This window comes from Panthera onca, chromosome C2 (assembly GCF_046562875.1).
Source record: "Panthera onca isolate mPanOnc1 chromosome C2, mPanOnc1 haplotype 2, whole genome shotgun sequence".
Taxonomy (NCBI): domain Eukaryota; kingdom Metazoa; phylum Chordata; class Mammalia; order Carnivora; family Felidae; genus Panthera; species Panthera onca.
The window spans coordinates 70606323-70627854 of record NC_138347.1 but is presented as its reverse complement, the minus strand read 5'-3'; the positions used below and the strand labels follow the sequence as shown (position 1 = coordinate 70627854).

General features: G+C 44.1%; 1 protein-coding gene across 2 annotated transcripts in view; it reads left to right on the top strand.

Moving 5' to 3' along the window:
* Positions 1 to 5846: 5846 nt before the first annotated feature.
* Positions 5847 to 21532, top strand: part of SLC12A8 (solute carrier family 12 member 8) — a 139805-nt gene continuing 124119 nt past the window's right edge. For both annotated transcript variants that reach the window (XM_060639730.3, XM_060639729.3), the window contains exons 1-2: positions 5847 to 6541; positions 7865 to 7959. In XM_060639730.3, coding sequence (XP_060495713.3) covers positions 7918 to 7959 — 42 coding nt within the window. In that variant the 5' untranslated portion in view covers positions 5847 to 6541; positions 7865 to 7917. The remainder of the gene's footprint in view (positions 6542 to 7864; positions 7960 to 21532) is intronic.

Sequence of the window (21532 nt, the reverse complement as noted above, 5' to 3'; positions counted from 1 at the left end):
TTCACCATTTCTCTCCAGTTATTGCTATCTCCTTTGTTTTCCTCCTTAGTGACTATATGGTGTTTGCCATACTGAGTATACACCAAACGGGAACAGCTGCTTGATGGTATGTGATGTTTGGCCTTTCATGCAAGTTAGATTTATTTACCTTAAGTGTTTTTAGTAATATTTCAGAAAAATTCAAAATTAATTGCTCATCAGGAAAAGATGCTTGGTGGTGTTTTATTCACAGTATAGAACAGTGCCTTACCCATAAGCAGGAATGAATGAATGAAGAGTTTTAAATGTGGTAAAAGGCACAAACAGTGAAGGTATTAGAAATGATGGTGGTGCCTTTTTTTTTTTTTTTTAATGTTTATTTTTGAGAGAGAGTGGGAGCAGGGGAGGGGCAGAGAGAGGGGGAGACACAGAATCTGGAACAGGCTCCAGGCTCTGAGCTGTCAGCACAGAGCCTGACACGGGGCTCGAACTCATGGACTGCGAGATCATGACCTGAGCTGAAGTCGGATGATTAACCGACTGAGCCACCCAGGCACCCCTGATGGTGGAGTTTTTATGGTACTAAGATGATGCTGTGATCAAGGAGCCTGAGAATACTGGATGTCTATGCTCAGCCACAAACTTCTAAACAAGATTCCCACTGGAGACACATGTGAGCATCAGTGGCTAGTGAGAAACATGGCATCTGATGTGTTAGACCTGTTTCCCAAACCCTAGTGTAGAAATGGGCCAGAAGATGTGGCCAGGACTACATGTCTCTAGGGCCATTTACTTCCCCCTAGGCTCCTTACTACTCTCTGGCTGCAGAGAAATGAGAGCTTCTCTATATATGACAAGTGAAGAACAGGAGGCTAGGATTCCATAAATGAACAAACGGTCCCAGCACTTTCCCCTGCTCAGTAGCATGGGAATAAAAGGAAGAAGCCAACAAACAAAGGCCATGTCCACATGTGAGGACATGCTTACTGCTGGGTGTGACTCAGTAAATATTCTATGATCAGATCAATCAGATTGACAACTCATGGTAGGCAGGTCTTGTGACTTTCTCAAATCCCTTTGAACCCTTCATCCCTTTATCATAATCACAGGCCAAGCCACCTTCAAGTCTTGCTTGGGCTCCTACAAGTTTCTACCCATTATCTCTTGATGACCTCCAGTCCTTTCTACAGGTAACAACCATGCAAAAAACCTTCAGAAGCTTCTCAGTTGCTATTTAATAAACACTAAGCACCTTGCGTTGGCCCTGGTGACCGCCACTGCCTACAGCCCCAGCCTTCCCCACAGTGAGTTCATCCTCTGCTCTCCCACTTCCAAATTGCTCTCAGATTCTCACACTCGGTCATGCCCCTTCTGCCACAAAGACTGTTTTCTCTACACTCTACCTATTAACTCCCCACCCTGATTTCAGCCCCAGCATCACTTCCACGGAAGAGCTTATCCTGATCTCCGTTAGGTCATAACTACCCTCCCCCTCTGCACGTCCCCACCCAACCACAGACTCCTTGCCCTCCATACAGTTGCTTTCAGCATAGATGGCTATTTGTCATGATCTGATTAGTGTGAGAATCTGATTTCCTGCCTGTCCAGAGCCATCATGTCCCTCATCGTGTGCCAGTGTTGGGCTCAGTGCTTGGGGAGGAACAGATACCTGGTGAATATGGTTGAAAGAGAGCAGCCAGGCCCTGTGAGTCACATCTGAGGGTGCAAAGTGCTCGTGGGTGCAACAGAAGAAGCACTGCCTGGGAGTTTGAGGCCCTGTGGATAGCAGCAGTGGGACCACGAAACTGCCCCTGTGAGTTTCAAAATGAGAGGAAAGATGGTGTATTTGGAAAACAACAGCGGAGCTGGATTTCAGTCCTCATCAAAATTCTGGAATGTTCATAACAACTCTGTCACGTAGGCTTGGCAGGCTTTATCATTAACTCCGTGTTGTAAATGAGAAATGAAGTGGCTCAGACACATCAAAGAGCATGGTGGAAAGAAAGAACTGGGACCCAAATGCAGGTCTGACTTCTCTCATCTGTCCATGGGTCTTCCATATTGGGTATTTAAGCAAGTGCTGAAGGCTAATTGCGTTGTTGTCACGGTCCATTAAGGCTGCCACTGTCATTCATGAACTGGACCCGGTTCATTAGGCTTCTCTCTGCATCTCCTGTGTTCTCTGGTCCCAATAGGTCCTGGCTCAAACTAGATGCCACGTGGCTGCTAGAGGGAGAATGACTTCCTCCTGTCAGAGGGCAAACTCCCAGAATCAACAAACAGTATAGATCCTGGAGGAGAAACAGGATCTCAACAGGAGCTGGAGACACCTGACAGCAGGGAAGTGGCAGCCCCTCCCTCTCCACTTAGCCCTACCCCAGATAGGCAAGGCAAAACTCTTCTTCCTGGGGTCTTGCCCCCACCTCTCTGGGAACTAGGAGATCTCAGCCTGTGTGAGGGGTTTGTATTTATGTCCGGTTTGCAGCTCTCGAGTCGCCCCTTCCAACTCCCAGTAATGCCTGCCGGCCCTTCAAACAAATGTCCTTCTTGCCTCTGAGACTTCTGGAAACACATCTCAACCTTTTTCTGTCTTATCTCTTCACCTGGATTAGAGAGGCCGTTTTGTGTACAGGAGAGAGCCTAATACTGGAACCAGATGTATGTTCAAATCCTAACTCCACCCTCAAAGCCAGCAAACTTTTCTGAATGTGTACAGAAGTCTTGTGATTTTTTTTTTTTAATAGGCATGTCCCAGGGAGGTGTATCACAATGACCAGCTACAAAGAGAGAGATGGATAGTAAATTACTTGTGCTCCCTGAGTAATATATTTCACAACTTCTCTTTGTCATTGAAAGTTATAACTGGAGTAAGACACCACTGTGGATAGGGTATATTCTATCCCTTAAGTATTTTAAGAGAGAGGCAAAAACTGCCCCAAAAATTACTGAGCTAGAAATTCCATGGGTTTCAACCTTGACTGCATCTTAGAATCACCTGAAAAATTAAGAGAAAATACTGATGCCCAGACTCCACCCCAGACCTGGGTAAAACCACCCCCAGGTGACTGTAAAGTCCAGCCTAGGGAGAGGACCAGCTGACCCACCTCTTGTGACCCTTCTGACTCTGGTTCCAGCGCCTAGGCTGTGAGGTAATTTTGTATATATACATATTTACATCATGATTTAATGTTTTCAACCTGTTTTTACATTTCTGTTTTGGTTGAATGTCTCCAAACTCTGATCTTTCCTCAGAGTTCAGACTTTATGACCAATGAGGTCATTTCTCAAGACATGGTTTCTTCTGCCTTCACACAGAGGGCAATTCTTAGCAACAATCACTGGAAGGGAAAGAGGTGAAGGAGCTTTCGTCAGCGGCTAAGTGGGTGGGGGTAAGGCCCACAGAACAACAACTTCAATGTTACAAACTTCAACTTGAGCTGGAGTTGTTACTGAATGGAAAACAAGTGAGTTTAAAAACAATATTATGACTTTTTTTATTTAACAGGGCTGCAATATTAGTAAGTCCAAACAATGAAATGAATAAAAATCCCCCCCCCTTTTTTTTTACCTTGGCTGGATGCATTATGTATTCACTATCTATTGCTGAATAACAAAGTACCCCCACAACTTTGTGGCTTAAAACAGCAACAATTTATTGTGTCTCGTGGTTTCTGTGGTGGAGAATTCACACAGCACAGTCAGGACAGCTTGTCCTTACTATAATGTCTGAGGCCTCAGCTGGAAGAACTTAAAGCTGGGGACTGGAATCATTTGAAGGCTTATCTCACATGTCTGGCAGTCGATGCTGGCTATAGGTGGGAACACCCACTTGTATCCTCCGCATGTGGCCCAGGCTTCCTCACAACATGGTGGCTGAATTCCAAGCACAAGTGATCTGAGAGCAAGGAAGCCAGATGGACTGCCTACTGCTTTTATATTCTATCCTAGGAAGTCAAGCAGTGTCATTTCTTCCATTCCTACCGTTGGTTAAGGCACTCACAAAGGTCTGTTCAGGCTCAAGCATAGGGAACATAGACCCATCTCTTTTTGAAGGAATATTAATGTCATATTGCAAGAAGACCATAAGAGATGGGATACGTTAGTGTAACCATCTTCAGAAAATACAATCTGCCCCACATTGTCTTCTAATTTTCTTATTTAGTTTTTAGACTCCAAAAGTAATGTGCTGATCATAAAAAAAAAAAAAAAAAACCATTAAAAATCCAGAATTTGTACACCAGAGTAGATTTCCTCTCCCACTATCTCAATCCCACTCCTTAGAGATAATCACTATTAACAGATTGATGTGTTTTTCCATACAAACTACATATATGTATACATTGCATTATAAAAAATAATTACACATTATTCTGCAACTTGGTGTTTTTACTTATTATGTGATGAACAGAGTTCCATGTTAGTACATATAAAAACACCTAATTCTTTCCAATACTGGTTGCCAGAGCATGGCTGTACCATAACTTATTTAATAATCTTCTGTTAATGGATATTTTCCTTCTAATTTTTTTTAACTATTACGGATTAATGATGCAGTTAACATCCTTATACTAGGTTAGATAGGGTAGTATGTTAAAAATGGAATTGTTCTATTCAAAGGATATACAAGGGTAGTGTTTTTAAATATAGCAAATGTGGGTTTTTTAAAAAAATATATCATTGTTATAAGATAAATCTACATTAAGCAAGATGGGTAGGTTTCTCTTGCTTTAACATAAGGAAAATAAACAAACATTTGTTCTTGGGTTTGAAGATGTTTATAAGCTTTGAAGGGAACTTCTCATTTAGAAAGTAATGAGTAACAAAAAAGGTGGTTATGAACAGCAGTGTGGATTTCCTTTTCTAATGTTTTTAGCTCAGGCTGAAATGGAAGTGAATGTGTATTGTTCAAAATTCACACAGACACTTAGAGGGAGGCTCATCAGAAAATGATAGCAAACAGGAAACCAACCTTTTATTTTTAAGGCAAAAAATAAAAGTGTCATGTGTGACCCCAAATTGAATAATAAAAATGAGTCTACTGGCCATGTAGATGTAGTATACGGATATACAGTCAATTCCAATAAAACGACAGTGTTATCCTGCCCACCTATCTATCCGTTGTTTACAGACGGCTAATGTGTAATTTATTCTGGGAGTCTTTCCTCTTGCAGAGATGGGTAATTAAAAACTTCTTTGCTGGGAATGAAGTTTCACCACACGCTACAACATGAATGAACCTTGAGGACATGCTAACTGAAATAAGCCAGACACAGAAGGGCAAATATTGTCTGATTCTGCTTATGTGAAATACCTTGAAGAAGCAAATTCATAGAGACAAAAAGTAGATTAGAGGTGACCATGGGCTGAGGAAGGGGGAGATGGAGAATTATTGCTTAATGGGTGCAGAGTTTCTGTTTGGGGTGATGAAAAAAGAGCAGTGATGGTTGCACAGCATAGTGAATGTAATTAATGCCACTGAATTGTACATTTAAAAATGATCAAAATGGCACACTTTATGCTATGTATCTTTCCATACCAAAAAAGCCTTTACTGGAGCAGGAGATGTTGGGACTCTTGTCAGTGTTCCCATGGTTTTGCCTTCCCTTTTGTTTTTAAAAGAACAACCTCTATTTTTAGGGATTTTCACACAAAGGCTCATGTGGGCGTGGGAAGTACTCCCAGCTGCCCTCCTGTTTTCAGAAGCCCACATGGAAGCCTAGCAAGTTATTTAAGGATTAGGAAATATGCCAGATTGGAAATGGAGATAATTTAATCCTCTGTATGTTAATTCAGTACCCCCCCCCCCCGCCCCCTCCCCTGCAAGCTGGAGTCCTGGAAATCTTATTTCACTCCCTGGGGAAGTCGGTTCTCAGTCTTGCTGAAGGTGGTGAAGGGCAAAAGAGTTGCACTTTCTTCGAGTTGAGGGTCAGCTGGTGGTGTAGCCAGCCGCACGGGGGGACCTCTGGAGCGCAGTCTCCTCTCCTGCCCAGAGGCTTCTGCACCCGCCCAGGGGGGCACGGGGCCAGTGTGGGAGTTGTGGGCCCTCGGGCTCCCCGCCCTTTCTCACTCTGGTGTGCAAGGTTGGACAATTTCTCAGAACTGCAGTGAGTAGGATCGCGCCGCGTCCTATTTCCCAGGGCTGGCCACCTCAGCTGGTGGCACTGAATTGGCCGAGGGCTGCAGCGGCAGTGGCTGGTCCGGTCACGTCTGAGAGCTAGCGGAGTCCCCACTTCCCCTCCCGGTAACTCGGCCGGGGCTCCAGATTCCCGTCCCCTCCTCCCAGGCCTGGCAGCTCTGTCGCGTAGAGCGGAGCCCTCCTGGGAGGCGCTAGGTGTGCGGGCCCCACCCTTGGGGTGGGGAAATCTCAGCAGCCCCTCCCTCTCCACCTGGCACCGAGGTTCCCGAATGAAGGCGTGGCTGGGGTGGCCGAGCCCGGACGAGACCCGCCTCTCCAGCTGGACAGGGGGACCCGCGCAGAGCACACCTGGTCAGCCACGTGGCGGGGGCTAGGGGAGCGGGGACAAGGCGGGCCCCGCGCTAGAGCTCGCTGATCCTGCGGCAGGTGAGGGTGGATGGGGCTGGTGGGTGGGGAGTGCACAGAGTGGTCTTGGGGACGACTCCTCTCCCTGGAGGAGCTCTGTCCGGTAGTAAGGGAACCCGGCGTTGCCACCTGCTCAGGTAATCCCCGCCCCGCCCCCGCGTCACGGGGCGCGCGTGTGCACCTGAGCGTTTGCACGCGGACACTCGGACGCGCGCGTGCCTGCCCCGCGCCCAGAAGAGGAATGGTGGGTTCTCCCCAGGATCGAGAGGCGGGTGTGGGCTGCTCCATCTGGGATTCGCAGAAGTGGGGATGCTGACTGAGACGCGCGGGAGCCAGGGCTGCGGACCCGGAGCGGCTCTCCGGAAACCTGGGGGTCCTTTTCCGCACACCGAGGGCCCGAGCGGCGGGGGTCAAGCCAGGCCCAGCGCGCCTCGCTCCAGACTCGCCTGGCTGTGCGTTGGCAGCGGGGCCGAGAGCCGCGGGGACCTTTCTGGGGTCTCCCTCACACCCAGCTCATCTCCGCAGCCCGCCAAAACCTCGCAGTCTCCCGGCCCCCAGCTCCCAGCTCTTTTCTTGGAATACTCTTTCCCTTCTCGCCTTCTCTGGCTGCTGTCATTGATCGTGTTCTTCTCACATGACAAACTCTGCCCCCATACCCCCCTCTCATTCTCCCTTTTCTCCTTCCAAAATGTCATGAGCCCTGTCTCTGTCCCATCCCCGTGCTAGGGAAAGGGGGCGAACAGGCAGGGCGCAAAGTCCCTGCTCCAGGGAAAGCTGGTTCTGGTACCAAGGGGAAGACTGCCCGTCTGAAGAGAACCAAGCTCTTATAATGATGCTCAGTCCTCTTTTGCTTACCTGCTGTCTCCACTCCCCTACCCTTTCTGGCCCTGCTCCAGAGGGGACCTTCAAAGAACCACCTAAACTCCTCTGTCTCCCTCCGCCCATGGACCAATCTGTATTCACTCACTACCTGCAACCAGTTCTAGGGAGCCAGTTCTGCCTTTGCTGTGGACAGAGGGGTTCACAAGGATGAGAGGGGAGTGTCAGACTGTGTCCTCTGGGGCTGGGTAAACTGGCAGCTGGCTCTGACCCCCATACTGAAGGAGCTCAGGGAAGAAAGCTCTGGGGGCAAGTGTGGCTCCAGGACAGCAAGGTGTGAGCACAGGGAGGTTCTGAAAGATGTGTGGAATAGATTTGGGTACCAAAGAGAGGCAAGGGGTGTTTCCAGATGAGAACAAGGTCCCTTCCTTGGTCAGGGCTGTGTGTGGTGTATGAAGAAAGGATGGATCCTATGGATGGAGGGAAGAAGAGCCAGCCTGACCAAAGATGGTGTTTACCTTCCAGAGGGGTCTCCCCACCCAGACCACCAGGACCCCATTTCCAGGAGAACAGCCCAGATGTCTCAAGTGCAGGAACTCTTCCATGAGGCAGCCCAACAGGTAGGCTTGTGCCTTGCGGGGGTCTGAGATCCAACAAGGGGCACCCAGACAAGAAGCTGAATGGAAACTTTATGGTAGACTATTTTAAAAGTAATTATCTCAGAAGTTTATTTTGGTATTCTCGCTTAATCAAGAAAATATTAAGCCAACTCTTAATCATCTGTGTGCAGAAAATCTTCTTTGGTATTATTTGTAATGGGTTTTGAATCCTGAGCATTCCTTCTTGCCCCATGGAGGTTTTCCATGAACAGAGTGAGGACTTAGATAATATGAACTCCTTTTACTTTTGAATCAAACCCGTGCAAGGAGGTAAATTTATTTCTGAAAAACTCATATATGCTGAAGCCAAATGGATTTCTGGATTTCCTGATGTCTGCAGGTCTTTTTTTTTTTTTTTTCTTTCCCTGTTGATCATTAGTTGTAGTAAATATTCAACATAGCTATGGAACTGAAGGAGTTCTCTGCAGAAATACAGTTAATTCCTTTAAAAAATAAAAAGCCATGCTTAGGTGTTAATCAGGAAACTACCTGCAGTGGTCTTGCTATTTAATGATCACTCAACCTTGAAGTTTTCACCATCCCTTGGATTTCTCTCATGCTTTGTAGAGAAGGGCAGGAGGGGTTCTGGCATTATAATGGGGTGCGGGGAATAAGCCTGCCATGAAGGGAGAGGATCAACTCAAGCCCTCAAACAATAGCAAGAGAGTAGGCTCCAGAACCTGGGGGTCTTGAGACAAAGGGCAGATGAGGCAGGAGGTGTTGTAAGTTGGTGGGGGAATCCAAACTGGCCAGTTACCCCCTCTTCAGGTTCATGGGTACATGTGAAAAATGCAGCATGGTGGCTGACAGATGGTGAGTACTCAGCACAGGGTACTGCTCCTCTCCCCCTGGCAGGTCCAGGGCTGTACCCCACACCCTTGTACTTAGCTCCTGACATTCAACTCTGCCAGTTTTCATGCTGCTGAGAAGTGAGAGACTGGAGACTCGGCAGAATGCCTGCCCAGAGCTGTTCTTTCCTGGATGGAAAGGCCTGTGGCCATGCTCTTAGTGTGGCCGAGGACCATTAGAGAGACCTTGATTTGTCAGGGGTCTTCACATTTATTTAGCTTGACCAGCTTCTCATGTGTTTTCTTTAGCTATGTAAGACTATACGTGAGTGTTAACACACTTCACATGTATTAGTGGACCACTTCTGAAATAATGGCTGCCATGTTGGGCATGAGAAAGATGCCTACACGAAAAATATGAGGCTCTTGTCCACAGGGATTCCAAAAAAAGAGACAAGATATTCTTGATTCATCTTTGTGAGAAGGATCTGTTGAAGCTCACCTGTACCCCTCTCTCCCCTGTTAAAAACCTTCAGTGGCTCCATGTGTCCACTACTCAGAGCTCAAACTCCTTAGCTTAGGTCCTGCACAGGCTGATCCTGCTGGAGTTTCAAGCCTGGTCCCTTGAATCTTCTTTGTGCCCCACATGCCAGCCAAAAGTCACCATTCCCCAGGCTCTGTGCTTGTGTCTTTCCCCTTTGGTGGTCTTTGCTGATACTTCTCTCTTAACTGACTTGTCACTGGAACCCTCCAAGTACCTGAGGCAGTGCCTGGCATTTAAGTGGATGATGAATGTTAGTTGGTTGAGCAAATAAACAAGCAGTAGATGCCCACAATGCAAATTAAATTGTCATAAGTGCACCAAGAGAGAGTTCTTTTTATTTTTATTTACTTATTTCTAATATTTTAATGTTTATTTATTTTTTGGGAGAGAGAGAAAGAGAGAGAAAGGGAGAGAGAGGGAGAGGGGGAGGGGACAGAGAGAGAGGGAGACACAGAATCTGAAGCAGGCTCCAGGCCCTGAACTCTCAGCACCAAGCCTGATGCGGGGCTTGAACTCACAAACCACGAGATCATAACCTGAGCCGAAGTCGGATGCTCAACCAACTGAGCCACCCAGGTGCCCCAAAAGAGTTGCTTTTAAAAATGTGGTAGATACAAAGGGCTTTGTATTCCCTCTCTCCATCTCCCTCTCCCTCAATCTTCAAATATTGAGGGACTGGACAGTGTTCAGTGTCAAGGCCTTTGGTGTTCACTTGATGCTTGAAATTCATCCTTTTTCTCTGTCTCCGTTGCACTGTCTTGTCCTGAGCACCATTTCTGAATTGGATTATTCATACTCTCCTAACCTCTTTCTCCACATTGCTCCTTTCTACAGCAGAAATCTATACATTCGACTGCTTTGCTAAAAGCCTTTCAATGGCTTCTTACTGCTTTCAGAATTCAGCTCAAACTCTTGGCCCCCAAAGCCTTCCATGATCTGACTCTGCTCCCCTGCTCCAGGCACATGCTCTATCACTGCACTTACCGTGTAGCATTGAAACAAGCTGTTCCTTTCCTATCTCCCTTATGGTTGTGAACCCCTGATTCATTGTTGCATCCTCAATACCTGTCATTAGTGTTTAGCATATAGAAAATGTTCAGTTAGTGCTGGTTCTACTTAACTGAACTGAGCTCACTAGAGACTGAGGGAGCTGCCATCTGCATTAGGTGTCGAAGTATTGGTGGCAGTAGAACATATATGGTGAAGCCAGGTAACACATCCCAGGCTGAACAGGTAGGAAAATGATACTACCGATTGGTGGGTGCTTATTACGTAATGAACATTTCATATGCATTACTTAATTTAATCTTCATAACACATTCTGGAAGAAATATGATTATTTTGGTTTGACAGATGAGAAAAACAGAGGCACTTAGAACCCAAGCGTGCTTATTGCCAAGGCCTTTCTTCTCTTTGTCTCTTGCCCTAGCGGTGAAACAGAGCCACTCAGATGGCAAACCAGAGGCCTGTGTGGAGAGCAGGTAGCCGGTTGGGTAGCTAACATGTGAAGCTGAACTCTGGGAGTGGCTGGCCCTCCAAGTTTCCTATGAACCTTTTTCTACCTTCACTCCAGCCTTGGTAGTCAGGAATTCTGCTAGGAGCTTTGGAGTTTGAAGGACGGAGGAATAAGAAGGCAGCACCCTGTGCCAAATCCTTCAGTTCAGATCTGCTCTTCTCTTGGTCACTGTGACTAGAAAGTAGCCCTTAGGATATTTGGCCACAGTGGTGATGCTTGTGAGTTAGGTGGAGAGGTGAATTAATGGACTCTTAGTTTCGTTTTAATTATCTCAAGACCAGGTGGTGTGTGTGTGCGTGTGTGTGCGTGTGTGTGTGTGTTGGTCAGTAGTAAGTGGACCAGCTGGGACCTGAGGCTGTAGATCAGGTTAATAGTATGGCGGTCAAGCATACATGGGCTGCCTGGATTCAAGTACTGACTAATACTTTGTGATTTGTGACCTTGGACAAGTTACTTAGCTAAGTCTCTGTTTCCTCACCTATAAAATGGCTACAATAAAGAGAGTTACAAAGATTAAAAGAGATAATTCATGTAAATATTTAGTGTAGTGCTTGGTTCAATAGTGAGCAGCCAGTGAATGTTGGCTAATAATAAAACTAGGGTGAGGAGTATGTATTTGTTCCAGAATGTACATAATGTACAGAATGATAATAAGTAATCAGAAGGTTCAGTTGGGGAATTAATGCAGAACTCAGCACAGCAAAGACTTGAATCCCAAATCCAGAATTATTTCAGTGGCTGAAACCAGAATGTGGGGCATTGTCCAGGATAGCAGGCTGGGTGGGCTGGGTGAGCTGAGGAAGATGGGACACTTTCTAGACCCAGATGGTTGTGGAGTGGCTTGAGATTGTGTGTGAGTATGTGTGTATGTGTGCATGTTTGGGAACCTACTGAATCTCTGGCAGGTACAGGTCTTGTTCTGGCAACCTCTGTCCTCAGGTGCTTCACTAACATGACTTGAACCTGAGAAGCTGGGTTCCAAATTCTGACTTTGTCACTGGTTGTGCTGGACCTTTGGGCAAGTTATTCAGGGCTCCAACTCTGCTTCCACAACTGTGAGATGGGGTGGGAGTACCTGATTTTCAAGGCTTTTATGCCATATGTGGAAAGATCTGGCCCAGAGCCCGTCACATGGTGAGCACTAAATACAGTGTGTGTTCAGTGACTGGATGAAGCAGATTTCACACTGAAACCCAGTAGAGTACACTGTTTGTGAAACATGGGCCTGGGAAGTTAAGGAACAGCTGGAGCCAGAGGGAGGAGAATGGAAGGCTAAAAACCATATATTCCATGCTTGTCTCTGCCAGTCCCTGGACAGAGAGGACTGTGGTGGACATGATATGTCAGGAAGATTAAGCTGGCAGGAGAAAGCAGGTGGCCTGAGACAGGGAGAGATAGCAAATAGACATGCTCAGTGAGATCTGAAGTCCAGCAGGATCAAAAGCTTTTAGCATGGGGAATAGTGAGAATATTGAGCTCAGCTTACCGTGGATTTATTGAGTGCATATTATTGCCAGGATCTCCAGTAATAGCTATTGCTGGAGATGTTAAAACTGAAATCCCTTAACTGCTATGGAATAAGGAATGCCTCCAATGAATCTGAGGTTCTTGTCTTCCTTCTCCCAGGGTTAGATGGTCTCCAGAGAAACTTAAAGGGGACCTGTGTTACGCTATGGGATGCAAACAAGTCACCAAACGCTGCAGATTAGCTAGTATGAGTGACTTGTGTTCTTTCCTCCCCATCTAGCTTTCTTCCAAGAGATTTGGCTCCTGTAGGAATAGTCTATGAGGACCCTTCTTTAGGAAATCTGGTTGCTAAAGTCTGGCTGACCTGAGCTTATCACCCTGGAAAAGAGCCTGATGAAGACCCAGGAAGTAGGTGCCCTGGTAGAGCCATGGCATCTGGCCTATGTGTAGGAAGAGGTGTTTCCAGGTTGACTTCCGGGGGGTGAGCCGTGTCTGACCCTGAACATGCCCCACCCAGCATTGCCTGACTTCCTTGCCCTCCCTTTCCTTTCTCTGTCCTCTCATCCTGTGCTCTCTCCCTGTTTTCTTTGCCTCAAGTCAGTGGCGTACCCAGGTTAGCTTAGGATGGTAAGGGTAAAAAAGAGAGTGTGGTCATATTGTGGGACACTGGAGAGCAATGAGGTAGCACTAACAAGAGAGGCAGATAGAAGCAAACATTTTAAGAGGCAGAGGGGTTCTCAGAGACCGCTGGCCCAGTCCCCTTCCTCAGCATGTCAAGAAACAAGGCCAAAGGTGTTGAATGACTTGTCAGAAGACATGTGCAACAAGTGGCAGAGATAGGCTAGAACCACAAGTGCTAACCCGTACCACAGCTCTGGATTTAGCGTAATGCATCCTGTCTTTAGGTTATAGTATAATTTTGAGCATTGGTGTCAGGCTTCATTGCAAAAGCTTTGCTTTGGTTTTCTGTGCCCCCATCAGCCAGTGTACAGTGAAGAACTGGCTTGTGTTTTTGCCATGTGTTTATCAGGCCTGTTTTGGAATCTTTAAAACACCAATATTCGGAGTGAGCCTTGGGAGCCACATGTGAGGTTCTAGGGTATTGCTTTGTTAGTATGTAGAGAAATGAATATAACTAAGGAGAAAGGAAAAGGGAACTTAAGACAAAACTGCTCTGTTCGCCCCTCCTTTTACGGATAAAGAAACTGAGGCCCTAAATAGTTGGGCAGAAGAGAAGGGCTCACATCAGGGGTCTCGGGGGTCCTTGGAGCCATGACCCCTCTTGCCTTCCCAGTTTTTGTAGAGCATGAAGCTTGTCTGATTTTAGACATTGTCTTAAGATACAAATCACAAATACAAAATTAGGTATAATCTTTGGAAGGGACTCCATGCACATGAAGCCTTGAAGCTTCAGCTGGTAGCTTCACTGCCAAGCCACCAAAGGTACCCGGACAGAATGAACTTTTGGAGATGGCAGAAGAAAAGAGGCTCACAGTCCTGGAATCTGGGAGAGAAGAAGGGACAGAACTGGTTCTCAGGGTTGAGTCTGAGGCTTTCATGTGGGCACTGTCACCCTTCCTGCTCTCACCTCTTTGTTGCTCTCTCTTTCCATTTTATAGCCCTTGTTTGCTACTTAGCCTAGAAGGTCAACCCCCAAAATGACATCTGAGCCAAAAATGCTGCATATTTGTACAAAGGGGAATGGAGACATTTTATGAATGACGGTTCCCTAGAGACTGTGATGGAAGTGATTCTTCACTGAAATGAATTAAGTACAATCCTGTCTCATTTATACCCACAGAATCTTCATTTATGGAGGGGATTGAGTGATGACATGAAGAGGTCAATAACATTGAAATTTTACTATTTTCATTTCCCAAAAGAAGGAGGTGAGGATCCCATGCCATGCATGGCCACAGGGGAAGCATCAGGCTCTGGCTAGGAGGCAGAAGCAGGAGCTAGGGGAGAGCCTGGACCACAGCCTTTTCCATGGGAAAATCAGGGCAAGGCAGTTTAGGATTGGCTAGTTGGAATACTTCTGGTGGGCTTTGGGCTATGGGGTGTTCTCTAGTTGCCTAGTGCCTGGCCCTGGGGTGGGTTAGGCCAGGGGAAATATTCACTTGTTGTATGAAGGTTAGATAAAAAGGGGTGATTTGGGAGACAGACTCAGAGTTGGTTGGTTTGCATAGGAAAGGCATGCTCCTGGCCAGCCCTCTCCTATCTCTAAGAATTGGTCAGCCCTGGGAGGGTCAATCTTTCCTCGGTCAGCAAGATTTTTAAGATGTTATAATGTCATAAGATATAGGAAAGGAAAAAGATGATTCCTACATTCTGCCTAGCTGTGAATGGACAGACTAGGAGACTTTATAACTTCTTACTGCCTTAGGTTACATTTTATTCATGGCCAGATATGTAAAAAACACAATCCTTGTCATCTTTTAATAGGCTGGGGCTTGTAAGGAGAATCCTACTAACTCTGAAATACTATTCTTGTAATTTGAGTAAGGTGCCACTAGGTGGTGCTTACTCCCTGGTGTGGCCTGATTGAACATTGTGACTTCCTATGGGGTGGATATTTTTCCATTAATTTTATCCTTTCTCTAACCAAAATATATCTCTTCAGGATAACAGTTGAAACACCAGATACTTCTACATTCACAGAACAGTATTAAATAATTGTAGTAAGATTTAAGGAAATATACATACCCGAGTATAATTCAATATCTCTTTTTGCTCCTCAATCATTACCGAGTGTACAATTGAAACTAATTCTTAATTTTTTTCTTTCTGAGTTTTAATACCTAATCAAAGGACTATGGTGATTATGGATTTAATACCTAATCAAAGGACTATGGTGGTATGCTTTAGAATAGTTTGACAAAATTCTTCAGAGGTGGCACCTATATAGGCTCTGATGCATTTCCAAGAAAATAATGCTTGGCATTTCTATTTCTCAGGAGAAAGGTCCTATTTTCATTTCTTTTGTTCTTATTTTGGTGTGTGCATGTTTTTTTTCTTTACAGGCATAAAGAGAAAAATATAGTGGTGTAAAAACCCCTGGTCTGTGTAAAAAAACCTGTGATGTTCTTTACTAAACAGTCCCTGTCAGCAGTTACAGGACTTAGGTGCTTTCTGATAAACCGGAGGCACTGGTGGCCTTAGCAACCCTCACTCTGGAAAAAATAGTTATGTCTGGTGCAGGTGATAAATTTGCTCTAATGTGAATCCCAGTGTCTGTAAAATTTAACCTAAAACAGAAAGCCATGTCTCATTTTGAGTAAGCTTCACTTTTTATTTTAGGCAGTTACAGTAAAGAACAACACATAGCAAAACCACATTATAATTTCTCTTCAAAGATACACAGATTTTAAGAACAGACATCAATTTTACAAAAGACTTCACTTTAAGTATCCTGTCCATCTGACACATTTAAAATGTGACTCAGAGGCACCTTGGTGGCTGGATTCGTTGTCTGATTCTTGATTTTGGCTCAGGTCATGATCCCAGGGTCATGGGATTGAGTCCTGTGTCGGGTTCCATGCTGACAGCATGGAGCCTGCTCTGGATTCTCTCTCTGCCCCTCCCCTGCTCTCTCTCAAAATAATTAAATAAACATTACAAAAATATGAATAAATAAATAAAATGTGATTCAAACCACAGGTATCTTTTGGTGCTGCAAAAAATGAGGTTGAGTTAAAACCAGGATTACTGGGGAACCTGGGTGGCTCAGTGGTTAAGGGTCCAATTCTTGATTTTGGCTCAGGTCATGAGCTCACTGTTCATGAGATGGAGCCCCATCTGGGGCTCTGTACTGACAGTGTGGAACCTGCCTGGGATTCTCTCTCTCTCTCCCTCTCTCTCTGCCCCTCGCCCGCTCGCTCACACACATGTGCATGTGTGCGCTTTCTCTCTCTTTCAAAAATAAATAAACATAAATAAAGTATAGGAAATTTACCTGGGTGGCTCAGTCAGTTAAGCACCCAACTGGCTCAGGTCATAATCTTGTGGTTGGTGAGTTTGAGCCCTGCGTCAGGCTCTGTGCTGACAGCTCAGAGCCTGGAGCCTGCTTCAGATTCTGGGTCTCCCTCTCTCTCTGCCCTCCCTTGCTCTCTCTCTCTCTCAAAAATAAATAAACATTAAAAAAATTTTTTTAAATATCAGAAATTTAACTAAATCCCCATGAACTAACAGATTAGACTATAGAAGGCCAATTATGAGATTTCTTTCTTTCACTCTTCTCCCTACATTTTCTCTATCCATCTATATCTCAGTTCCCTAAACAGCCTTAATATCCAGTCAAGTGTAAGTAAAGAACTATGTATGACACTTTCCGCAAAGGAGATTTACTGTTGTTTAAGAACAACAAGGGGTGCCTGGGTGGCTCAGTTGGTTAAGTGTCTGACTCTTCATTTCTGCTCAAGTCATGATCTCACAGTTTGTGAGATTGAGTCCTGTGCTGGGCTCTGTGCTGACAGTGAGGAACCTGCTGGGGATTCTCTCTCTCCCTCTTTGTACTTGTGCACACACACTCTCTCTCAAAATAAATAAGTAAACGTTTTTTAAAAAGTACTGCATGCATGTAATAAAAAAACAATTCAAACAATAGAGAATGATATAAAAAGTTAAGTCTTCTGCCCTTCTTCCTTCACCCACACTTTCCAGAGACATCCACTGCTTATGCTTATGGTTTCTCATTTTTATTTTCCATGGTGGTTATCATTGTACCTTTAAGTAATATATTTATGCCTTCATTTCTTGACCAAGTTATCAGTTTATTAAAAAATTTCTTTAATGTTTATTTTTGAGAAAGAGACAGAGCATGAGTGGGGGAGTGGTAGAGAGAGAAGGAGACACAGAATCTGAAGCAGGCTCCAGGTTCTGAGCTGTCAGCACAGAGCCTGATGCGGGGCTCAAACTCATGAGCCATGAGATCATGACCTGAGCCAAAGTCAGACACTTAACCGACTGAGCCACCCACGTGCCCCAAGTTATCAATTTATGAATCATTTACTTATTGCTTCCTGATCTAACAAAAAGAAGGCATTGGAACATTTATTCTTCCATCCCTTTACCCCATTTCCTTTCTAATTTTTTTATTAGTTGGATTATTATTTTTACATTGTCATGGTTTATAAAATTTATATATTTCTTCCTGTAATTATAATGAACATTTCCACATTTGTTGTAGTTGTTTATAAAAATTTTAAACCTAGGGGCGCCTGGGTGGCGCAGTTGGTTAAGCGTCCGACTTCACCCAGGTCACGATCTCGCGGTCCGTGAGTTCGAGCCCCGCGTCAGGCTCTGGGCTGATGGCTCGGAGCCTGGAGCCTGTTTCCGATTCTGTGTCTCCCTCTCTCTCTGACCCTCCCCCGTTCATGCTCTGTCTCTCTCTGTCCCAAAAATAAAAAAAAAAAAAAAAAAAAAATTTTAAACCTAGAAATGGCATTTACGGGCAACTGGGTGGCTCAGTTGGTTAAGTGCCCGACTTCAGCTCAAGTCATGATTTCACATTTCGTGAGTTTGTCCCCCCTCCCCCACCCTTGCCCGTGGGACTCACTGCTGTCAGTGCAGACCCAGCCTCTGTTTCCCCCTCTTTGCCCCTTCCCGGCTTGTGCACGCGCTCTCTCTCTCTCTCTCTCTCTCTCTCTCTCTCTCTATGTGTCTCTCTCAAAAATAAGTAAACATTAAAAAAATTTAGGATGGCATTTACAATAGTGAGGGGTGTGTGTATGTTTAACTGGATAACCAAGTGATATTCTTGAACTCATGGAGAAGAAAACATGATATTAAGTTATTAAAGCTTTGCTGCCTCTGAGCAACAGGGTCTTCATTTCTTTCAAGTTTCCTTTCATTCTCCTGGCCCTGTGTGGCTACAGCTGTTTCTTATATAGTATGTCACTCTGTTTTGTAATTCTCTTTTCTTCTGGGGGACGGTAATTTTTTTCACGTAGGGATCAGTGGTACTAATTACTCTTTCCTTGTCTAAGTATAGAACCGTGGGAGGCCAAATTGTTTGCATGTATTTCAAAAACATTTTACAACAGATTGAACGCAGAAGTAGATATGAGAATCCAGCTGTGTTGTGTCAGACCAGACATTAAGATGATAGGCAAAATGTATAACAAGGCCTCTTTTCATTAAACTTTTTTGTTTTGGAAAGTAGTTATTTTTCATGAGAATAGGTAATTTATTTTAACAGATAGTGAGCTTATTATTACTGTTATATTGAAATGATTAATAAATATTTAAAAATATCTTCCTGTAAGTTTCTAATATGGTAAATGTTGATAGATATAACACACCTAAACAAAAAGCTCTCTCTGGAGTCCTTGATAATTTTTAAGAATGTAAAGGGGCCTTGAGACCAAAAAGTTTGAGAACGGCTGTTCTAGGGATTAAGTGTACAAATCAAACTTTTCACGGTTTATTTAGAGTTAAGACTGTACCACGTCAATGTAAAATGCAGGAACTTGGCAAGCACCTAGGCCCTTTACCAACCCTGTCTTCAATGTTGTAAGTGCCATACACATGTTACTTCCATACACACGACAAAGGCTCCAAGATAAAGTCATGGCCAGTGATTGCCCTGTCTGTGTCCACGCCCAGGGATGGCCGGCTCTGCACTTGGAGCTTCTCAGGTGCTTTGGAAGGCAGCCTTTCTCTCAGCTGCCCTGCTTCTCCTTCTTTTGCTTCTTCTTACCCCTCTAAGCCCATCTGTAGAATTTCCTCAAATGTCTAATCTGCTGCTGGCACTTGTTTCTTTTCCCCTTCTAGTTATAAGTATACTTTTACACTTAAAAAAAAACACAACACATCTTTTCTGTCATTTTCATGGTAATTTGGAAGGCACAGCAGTGCTTTATCTGCCATTTTGAAAGAGGTGTCTAATGTTACTTTCTAAAGCACATTTATTCATTCATTCATTCATTCATTCAGCTAACTCACATGTAGTAAAAATCTGTTTCATGTTGGGCACAGGAATACACAAGCTATTTTTTTTTTTATAAGTGTCTGGGCTCCTTGTATAAATATAGCTTTTGTTGAACTTACTATTTATTTATTTTTAAACTTTAACATTTTGATAAAATTTCATAGTCATAGAAAGTTGCAGTAGCACAAAGAATGCTCATATACTCTTGACTCAGATTTCACCAGTTGTTAACATTTTGTCCTTTTGCTTTATCATTAGTATGCCCTCTGTTTCTATTCCATTTATGTATATATATATACACATATATATATGTCTACATATTCTAATATATATTATATTCTATATTTTTCCCTAAACCATTTGCGAGTAATTTGTATACACCATGTACCTCTATCCATGAATTCTTCAGTGTGTGTTTCCTAAGAACAAGAATTTTCTTTTGCCTAACCACAGTATATTTATCAAGATCAGGAAATGTAATATTGGTAATCCTATTATCTAATCCATCATTCCACATTCCAGCATTCCAGTTTTGCCAGTTATCCCCCTAATATCCTATAACATTTCTTCCCTGGCCCAGAGTCCAGTCCAGGATTACACATTGCACATAGTTGCCACGTCTCTACCTTTTTTTAAAATAATTTTTTTATTAAGTTTATTTATTTTGAGAGAAGGTGAGGAGGGGCAGAAAGAGTGGGAGAGAGAGAGAATCCCAAGCAGGCTCCACACTGTCAGTGCAGAGACTGATGTGGGGCTCAAACTCACAAACTGCGATGGGGCTCAAACTCACAAACTGAGATCATGACCTGAGCCCAAATCAAGAGCCGAATGCTCAACCAACTGAGCTACCCAGGCACCCCATACTATTCTTTAATCTAGAACTGTTACTTAGACTTTCTTGGTCTTTCATGACCTTGACATTTTTTGAAGAACACAAGTCAGTTATTTTGTGGAACATCTCTCACTTTGAGACATGACCCCTCACAATAGGATATAGGTTTTGTATTTTTGGCAGGAATGCTCTAGAGTGATAGTTGTGTTCCTCTCTAAGATGTACAGGACTTCTGTTCGTCTCATTTTTGGTGATGTTCACTTTGGTTATTTATTTAAAGTGGTGTCTGCTAAGTTAATCCACTCTAAAGTTACTGATTTTCCTTTTGTAATTAATAAACAATTTGTTGGGGATACTTTGAGACTGTGGAAATATCCTGTTCCTCATTAGTCTTTCACCCACTGGCATCGGTATCCATGGATGATTCTCTTTTTTTTTTTTTTTTAAGTTTATTTATTTATTTCGGGAGAGAGAGAGCATGCACATGCGTGCATGAGTGGGAGAGGGGCAGAGAGTGGGAGAGAGAGAGAATCCCAAGCAGGCTCTGTGCTGTCAACATAGAGCTGGAAGCGGGGCTTGATCTCACAAACCGTGAGATCATGACCGGAGCTGAAATCAAGAGTTGGACACTTAACTGACTGAGCCACCCAGGCACCCCAGTCATGGATGATTCTTGACAGAATCAGTTGTCACTGTCATGATTACAAAATGGTGACATTTCTAATGCCATCACTCCTTCTACAGATGCCAATCAGTCTTCTACTGTAATGAAGGACTTTCCCTTCTTCCTCATATTTTAATTTATTCATTTATTTACATCTGCATGGACTCAGATTCTTATTTTATTACATAAATATTCTCCTGCTGTTATTATTTTGATGCTCAAATTATTCCCGAGTTGGCCAGTTCCCTTCAGGCTAGTTCCTATGTCCTTATAACATATCCTTTTCTTTTTCATCGCTTTCTTGCTTTCTGGCACAAAATATTCCAGGCTCATTTTGTACTTTCTCTTCCCTAGCCTTGAATCAACCATTTCTCCAAAGAGTCTTGGTTACTTAAAGCAAGGAATAGGGGGCATCTGAGGGGCTCAGTCAGTTGAGCATTCGACTTTGGCTCAGGTCATGATGTCGTGGTTTGTGAGTTTGAGCCCCACATTGGGCTTGCTCTGTCAATGCAGCGCCCAATTAGGATCCTCTGTCACCTTCCCTCCACCCCTCCCTGACTTGTGCTCTCTCAAAAATAAATAAATATTTTTTTTTAAAATAAAAAAATTTAAAAATTAAAAAAAAAGAAAGTGAGGAATGGTATTTAAAGACCAAGATCTGGGTGCTAGGTATGTGCATCGCTACTGGGGTGTTTCTGCTTATAGAGCCTTCAGGTGGACAGAGAGAAGGCATACATGCACACACACACACACATCCAGCTCTACATTTTTCTATCTATATTAAAAACCACA